This window comes from Pezoporus occidentalis, unplaced genomic scaffold (assembly GCF_034315485.1).
Source record: "Pezoporus occidentalis ecotype Australia unplaced genomic scaffold, CSIRO_AGI_Poc_V1 ctg185, whole genome shotgun sequence".
Classification (NCBI taxonomy): Eukaryota; Metazoa; Chordata; class Aves; order Psittaciformes; family Psittacidae; genus Pezoporus; species Pezoporus occidentalis.
In genome coordinates, this window is record NW_026913693.1 from 2,291,297 (window position 1) to 2,299,196 (window position 7,900).

Here is a 7,900-nt window from a genome sequence, read left to right on the forward strand (position 1 = left end):
CAGTTTAACTCCTCTATAAACTTCTTTTGCTTTCATAGTGATTGAAAAACCAGTGAGCTAACAACGTTTTAAAAATTACTTGCTTATAAATCCTTCCTGAAAGATCCCTGCATGTATAAATTATTAGTTATAATTAAAATCTAGAACTGTTCTTTTTTTTTAATTTGCTCCTTAAAACACATTGGTTCTGTTCCTCATCTCTGTCAGCTTAATGTCTCATTGAAAATCGCATTTTTTTCTGGAAAGAGGAACAGATAACTTTCCAAAAAGTTGAGCCCAAAATCACATTTTACAAAAATAACACCATTCATTGACTCTAATATTATGCACATGGTTGATTGCTCATACTTGCAGTACCTCTAGGCTAAAACTGCTTGTAATGTTTTACTGTAAACCTGAATCTAATACCAGTGAGATGCTGCTTTACTTTTATTAAGTAGCAGTTCTCCTAGCTGCAAAGGCATTGAAGACAGCCTGGAAGACACAATCTGCATGATGCTGTTCTTTATTGTCACAGGTACAGAGTTCTGGTGTGGCAATGCTGCACATTCAGGTCACTGAACATTTACCGATCAGGAAGGACTTTTCAGTCTCTAAAATGGTTACAAATGCTTTCTGTTGGAATGCACTCATTTAAAGCAGTCTGATCTCTATGGAGTCCTACTATTTTATTTTGGGAAATCACAGCAAAGTCTTACCAACTGTTGATGGAGACACCATGGGTTAATTTATGTTCATGTTGGAAAAGCAAAGCAGCGCTCACTCCCAACTCTGACAGATCCCGCAAGTCTTTTCAACGGTTGATTGTCAGCTTGCCCCAATCTATAGCTTAGCGCTGACAACAGCTCACAGTTTATTTGCAGCTCTGAAGCCTGGTCCTATAGTGTTTCTCTTCTGACAGGAGATGAATAAAGGTGTCACTGTGGGAGACTTTTAGCCGGCTGCTATAAAAAGGACCCTCTTTGCCTTCCCTCACAAGATCCTCTAGTTCACTTTTGGAGCTTGTAGCTTTCCCCTCAGTTGAGTTTAGCTCCATCAGCTCCAATTCATGCTTGGCAGCTGTTTCTAAAACTCTTTGTTTGTTATAATACCTGACAAAGTTGTTAATGATCGGATGGATGGGAAGGGCAATCGCTATCACCCCACAAAGAAAACTGATGGCAGCATTCAGCTTTCCCAGTGTTGTTTTAGGGTATATATCTCCATATCCAACTGTGGTCATGGTAATGATTGCCCACCAAAACGACTGAGGGATGCTTTTAAATAAAGTTTCAGGGTGACTTTGCTCCATGGTATAACCCAGGGCAGAAAAGACAAAGATTCCAACAGCTAAGTACATGAGGAGCAGCCCAAGCTCCTTAAAGCTACGTTTCAGGGCATACGTTAGAGTCTGGAGCCCCGAGGAGTGCCGTGCAAGCTTGAAAATCCTTGCGATTCTCATGATGCGCAGTGCCTGGACAGCCTGCTGGACATTGCTCAGCTCCATGAGCTTGGCTCCCAAGTGGGTCAAGGTCAGGCTGACATAGAAAGGAAGTATTGCTAGCACATCAACAATGTTCATGAAGGATAAGACAAAATGAAGTTTGTTGGGAGAGGAGATCAGCCTCAGCACATACTCCATGGTAAACCAGCCTATACAGGCTGTCTCGATGCTATCCAGGGTCGGGTGCTCTACACGGTTCCCCTCTGCATCTACGATCTGGAGGTCTGGGATGGTCCCCACACACATCACGATGGACGAGATCAAAATAAAGAGAAAGGACAGAACAGCGATTACTCGGGCTGGGTAGGACGACTCTGGCTTCTCCAGAAATTTCCAGATGTATTTTTGGCACCTTTTCCAGTGACTTTCTGAGGCATCCACTCCTAAGTCATCCAGAATCAGTTGCACCCTTCTGGCTATTTCTTCCAGTTCCTCCTTTTTTTCACTTAGATGAGCTTTGCAGCAGTCATCCAAAAATTTCAGATCCACTTTCCAAAATTCCATTTCATTCTTGAAACATATGGGGCATATCCCTTTCTTCATGTGAATTTCCCCAAAGTAGTACACGTCAATAATGCATCTGAAAGCATCTGGATCTCTATCAAAGTAAAACTCTCTCTTTCCAGGATCATAGTCATCACAGAGGGAGAATATGCTATCGTATCCTCCCGATAAACAGTTGATCAGCTCTGCCAGTCGTGTTTCTGGGTATTGATTCAGGTTATCTCCGTAGAACACCTGCCTTACCCCACCGACATTAACTACAATCTCAGTTTCTTCATTTCTTTCTGATCTGTCACTGTCCATATCTGGAAAGCTAGAGTCACCTGCCATTTTAATTCTATCAGGTTTTATTTGATTTTCAGCTTCTTGTTTAGTTTCAAAGCTATGTGATTTTAATGTCTCAGGAAAGCAAATCGGTAGCGAGTCAGCTCTATCACCGACGTTACTAAATTGACACAGTTGTGGTGGGAAAGGTTACAAAAATAAGCCTGCAGTCAGGAAAGCCTCGTGAGGTATGCAACAAGCTGCAGGGAAAAGACAAGTCATCGGGCTGCTGTGCCTGCAAGCAGGATGTTAGAAAGCTCCAGCAGATTTGAAAGAGAAGAAACCATTTAATAAAACTCACCCCTCTGTTCAGTGCTCGAGAGTCTTTTCAGGTCCCATTCTCTCTCTAAAAGTGATATTTATTCAGAGGTTGGAAGTCACGGCAGAGAAATAAATCCTGCGCTCTGATTAATGCAACGTGCAGTGAGTGACAGTTCTCAGAGAGACAATCAGCAGGGTGAGCCCACAGAAACGTGTTGCAGTTTCTCGCTTCGATTCCACAGAATTCCCTAGAAAGCTGCTTTGGAATTTTGTTTCTCTGTCCGTTTTCTTTTTACTTTAAGGTCTTCCCGAGTTTTTCTGTTGACTCTTGCACGTAGTCGGTGCAAGTGTGTAGAGGAGAAACTTGTGCTTGTTTTCCCTTTGCTGTTTCCCAGCACAATAGGAAGCCCAGACTGCGAGGAGTCCCTTCCAAACTCTACCCTCTTCTGGTGAAACACAGCAAAGCACCAGCTACACAGAAAACGCGCAGCTGTTTATACGCCTGTCTAGCTGTAAAATAATGTGTTTCTGTACCACCATGCACTTTTAACATTTTTTTAAGAATCAAATACAAAACATAACCGTGTATAAAATCATTCAGAGGTTCAGAAAGACACCGAAATATAGTCTTCTGCTGGCAGAAGACAGAGGAAAAAGTATTGTGTTTTGGAATAAATGCACAACATAAATCTTGCTCTCAGCGAGACTGGAGCGAGTCTAGAGTAATTCCCTGCCAGGACATTGAGTTACTGCAGATTTATACTGTTGTCATTGAGAACCAAGCAGAGACCATAAAGATTTCGAGGTGACTATGGAGCAAAGCTTTCCCTGCACTCTCTGCACATTTCCCACAGCACTTTGTCCTCAGTGTTAGCCATGCTTTCTTGATCTGTAGTCAACTGACCCTAAGGAGGGTTTGAGTAACTTACATCTATGATGATTTCTTGGTGAATGTTACTTACCAGCAATAGTGCTTTGCACTACATCCAGCTCTTAACAAGTAGAAGCAGAATAACAAGCATTTCCTTTTAACTTTGTTTTCTCCAAATTCCAGGATTTGGTGAACATTCGTTCCCCAGACCCTTACATGCAGGTGATATAGTTCATTTTAGTGGATCCTGAGGGCTCTTATCCAGCAAAACTCATGGTTAGCAAGTTAACTGTTTCTGGGCATAGTAGAATGATCTATACTATCAGGTTTTGATCTTTTTCTACTTACTGGCTTCTGAAAAGCTTCTAAGTGGAGGGGAATAGGGAAGGGCAAATCCAGCTGATAGTCTGCTTCTCTAGGCTTGTGTCCATTCTGGGAGAAAGGTGAGAGCACTGATGTGCCTTCTGTCCCGGTGCTCCTGTCGCCCAAAGTGAGTAAGTACATTGTATTCCACTGCCTTGCCAGAAACTTATGGGGGATTAGTAAGAGGTTGTACACCAGACATCACTGCAACATGGGGTATGCACATAGCTGCACATATATTATGAATATCCATTAGAGGTAGTTCGTGATATGTGGGGGTGCACAAGCCATGAGTCACAATCACTGATCCAGTCCCTTCCCAGACCTTCCAATGACCTTCTTTGTCCCTGAGCTCTTGCATAATTGAGGAGAGTGAAAGTATGAGAAGGATGAGGTGAATTCATAATAGAGGAAGACTTACAAGGAACCTATAAAAGAAAGGAACATAAAGGCCTTTCTCTTTGTCTGTCACATACATCCATGCACAAATTTACAATGCAAAAACTGAAGCCAAGGGAAGTGCGCACTTGCTGCTCTGTTATAGTCACCCAGTCAGCCAGTCTCACAGAGAGGAATAAGCCATGCATGAACCAGAGCTCCATAATCTTCAAATGACTGGGCTCTATTACTTGTATCCTTGCTGCAGAACAGTATGGAGGACAAGGAACATAACTGCAGGGGCTAATCACTTTATTCCAGTGACAGTCCCAGGGAAAGAGTAATATCCATTAGTCTATACCTGCATCACACTGTTAATCTCTGGAGGCCAGTGTCACCTTCAGGTGTTCCTGAGGCTACTTCATAGTGCGAGTGTAATGCAAGATGCCCCTTGAATTCTCTTCCAAGCACATGTAAGTTTACTGAGACTTGCAGGCTTATTGAGAAAAGAGAAATACATTGGAGATCTGGAAAAAACTGAGGTTTTGTGGGTTCAGCAATATTTACCCACCTGGGACTTCCTTGGCCACTAACAGGAATGGTTTGGCTTGATTTTAGCACAATAAATTTTAAGATGCCAATAGAAATCTCATACTTGCACAGGGGAAATGCATATGCGATTACTGACTGCCGGTTCTTGCAGAACAAAACCGAGACCTGGGAAAGTTAGGTTTAGCATGTTGTCAGGCTACATCGGCACAGGGAAACAGGTTTGTTAGGTTTAAATCCTCAGATTCAACCATCTCAGATACCTACTCATTTCGATCAGTGATTCACTTCAGTAACCTTTTGGCTTTTCTGCAGGTAATGATAAGAAATCAATATATGGTTGAGCATGACCAACACAGAAAGCACCAACTTCATTTCCAAATAGGCTTGTCTCCATACCCTGCAATTTTACGGAGCAAACACCTACAAAATAGGCACACAAGATTACATTGTTCAATTTGAAAGGTGAAATCAGCTCCTCTCAAATGATAAATCTCAGCACATTCTGAAAAGGTTGGGAAGAAACTATTTTTGAAATGCCAGATCAGTCCCTATGAAGACTTTACTTAGTGCAGCTGCTAAAATACTTGTGCTTTATTCTTTCTTGTCTTGCACCTTTGCAGAGCTCTTTACACGTTTCAGTGTACCTGTCAAATGTCAGAGATCTGCTAGTATTTTAAATCCACTTTGATAAATGTAAATGATCGAAAGAAGGGTGAGGGAAAACCTTAATGATTTTTTTTTTTATAATCAGACATATCGTTGAGCAGCAAACAAGAGCAGAATGAATAATTTACAGAAAACAATTTATTTCACTAATTGAATTCATTTTTCATCCATGAAAAGAGAGTATCTCTATTCTAAAAATTTCAGTAGATAATTGTTGCCCTGTAACTAGTTTATGAGTAGTTCACTGCAATTATTGCAAATTCAACTTCTGTTGATTTATCTGGACTGGGCAAGCAGGCCAAGCTGTGCTCTGTGTCTGCTTGAAGCATTGCGGGCTGGCAATTTAACTCCTACAGACGAATGAGACAGGGAGTTTTCTTTTTGTGCCGGTACTTTGGCTCAGAGAACAGCACGCGGATTTGAACTGGCAGATGTGTTAAGTTTTGGCTGTAGTTCAGACTGGCTGCTTCAGGAAGAAGGAGAGTCTCAAATAGACCTCAAGCTCTGCAGCCCAAGGGATGGACTCCGAGATTGCTGGATACACCTCCAAGGGCAGCCCCAGCAGGGATGCCCAGGATCTCCCCAGGGAGCTTGGACCCACGCAGGGCTTTGTCTACAAACTATAGAAGGAGCTTGAATATGGTTCCTCAGTGGCATCAGGCCCAACGTTGAGTGTGGCACAAAGCATCCCACAGCCCAGCACCTGGGGACCTGCAGCAACAGCAATGCTGTAAGGATGCTGGAGCTGCAGGTTTGGCTCCCTTGTTTGCCACTTTTTAAGAGAGAGCCTTCACCAGTGGGTGGCTTTATGTCAGTCTGTGAAGAGAGATTGCTCCTCTTGAGCTGTAGTCTGGCTCATTCCGCACTTCTGAAGCTCAGCGAGCATCTCTGCCCTCCTGGCTGATGCAAAGAGCTGCTCCCCACTGACCTATGCACAGTAGTGATGCATGAAGGGAAATTAATGGGTTAGGAGCCAACTTTAAGGAGGTAAGATTGGACTCCATGTGGAGAGGGGTGTTTAATGCAGAAGCAGGAGTCAAGCAGCCTCTCCGCAAGCAGGCCACAGTGTAGTCAGTCCCCTCCCCTGAGCACAGCCCTGCTTTCAGTGCCTGGGACCATGGCAGCACCTTTGGCCAATCTTTCTGGACTCTACAGGGCGTTTAGTGCTGTGTCTACACATGTAAGCTCAAGTTGAAGGACCTAACTATGACTGTCTAAGAAAGAAACAGTTAGAGTATGTCTGGCACAGATCCAGCCCACACTGACCAACTAACATGGACATTACCCAGCCACCCTGTGTCCATCAGAGACCATTCCCAACTGGAAGTTTGCAGGCAGCCACCTGTACTGGAGACTAAAAGGATCCTTAATTACATGGAAACCAGCTGCCAGTTGACCTCAATGACCAGAAACATCCTTGGGCACATGTAAAAATGATCTAGGGTGCACTGAATTGTGCTGAGTCACCTGTTGCCACTGGACGCCTGCTTTTTAGGTGCTATGATTTCTATGCTGCACACTGTTTTGTGGCTCTCAGAGGCCATAGAACTAATAGTAACCTTGAGGGGATGGTGGTTCCCACTTAGTGTAACCCTCTCCCACAATTCTCCTTTTCCCATATCATATTTGGTTTTTAAATGACACCCACAGGTCAGCAACTGTGATGGATCCAGCAAGAGATCTCAGCATCTAACAAGCAGCTTATCCTCAGCTAGATGCAAACTGTGGAGAGCTACTCAAGACAAGAACATATAATGAAAATGTACTATAGAAAAGTCAATAAGAGACCTAAAGGAGAAATGGGAATGGAAAAATCTTATTCTGTCTCCTTTCCTTGGGGTATTGTGAGGATAAAGCTTGCAGCCAGCTGCATGGGATCTGCTTTGGCAGCTGATAGCACAAGGTTCTGTGGTTCTCTGTGGAAGAAATACCATATAATTACTTCACATCAATCACAAGAAATGGGAGGCAGATAATCTCAAAGAAAGCAAAGCAATTAATGATGTCGTTGCAGGCTTCAGAAAGAGCAGCTACTCTGATTATTTTACTGCAGCCAGCTTTAGTAAGAGGAGCAGGAAAGACTGTTGTAAGAATCCTTCAGGGTTTCCAAATCTAGGGTGGTTTTTAGTGGTTAGTGAGACAACCTCGCCGTTAGATTGGTGTGTCAAAAGCAAGATGCTATGAAGTGTCTGAACTGAGATGGGTATCTAGACTGTAGCAGATAAGTTCACCTTGTGAAGCTGTTCTATGTGTCTCTGTCTTTGGCATATTTACATATTTCTCTATGACTATAATTTCAGATCCAGTGAGCCCTCAGTTTATTTCCCCCATCTTAGTTACTTTGGTTCTTTTTTCAAGTTCAGAATTTATATACACTAAGTCAATCTATTTATTTTATTAGATCTTTTCATTAATTCCTCATTGAAAGTCTGGTAATAGCTTGCTGTAAATTTCAAGTGGTCTTGCTTTCCATTTGACATTAATGAGTCTGTTTTCTT

General features: G+C 42.8%; 1 protein-coding gene across 1 annotated transcript; it reads right to left on the reverse strand.

Annotated features, from left to right (window-relative positions):
• Positions 1 to 487: 487 nt before the first annotated feature.
• On the reverse strand, positions 488 to 3,026 carry KCNF1 (potassium voltage-gated channel modifier subfamily F member 1). Its single transcript, XM_062615905.1, has one exon. It carries the CDS (start codon positions 2,315 to 2,317, stop codon positions 854 to 856), a length of 1,464 nt encoding a protein of 487 aa, XP_062471889.1. The 5' UTR covers positions 2,318 to 3,026; the 3' UTR covers positions 488 to 853.
• Between the last annotated feature and the right edge of the window lie 4,874 nt (positions 3,027 to 7,900).

Excerpts from the sequence above, each read along its gene's own strand:
- KCNF1 (XM_062615905.1), bottom strand. The coding sequence starts at position 2,317 with ATGGCAGGTGACTCTAGCTTTCCAGATATGGACAGTGACAGATCAGAA.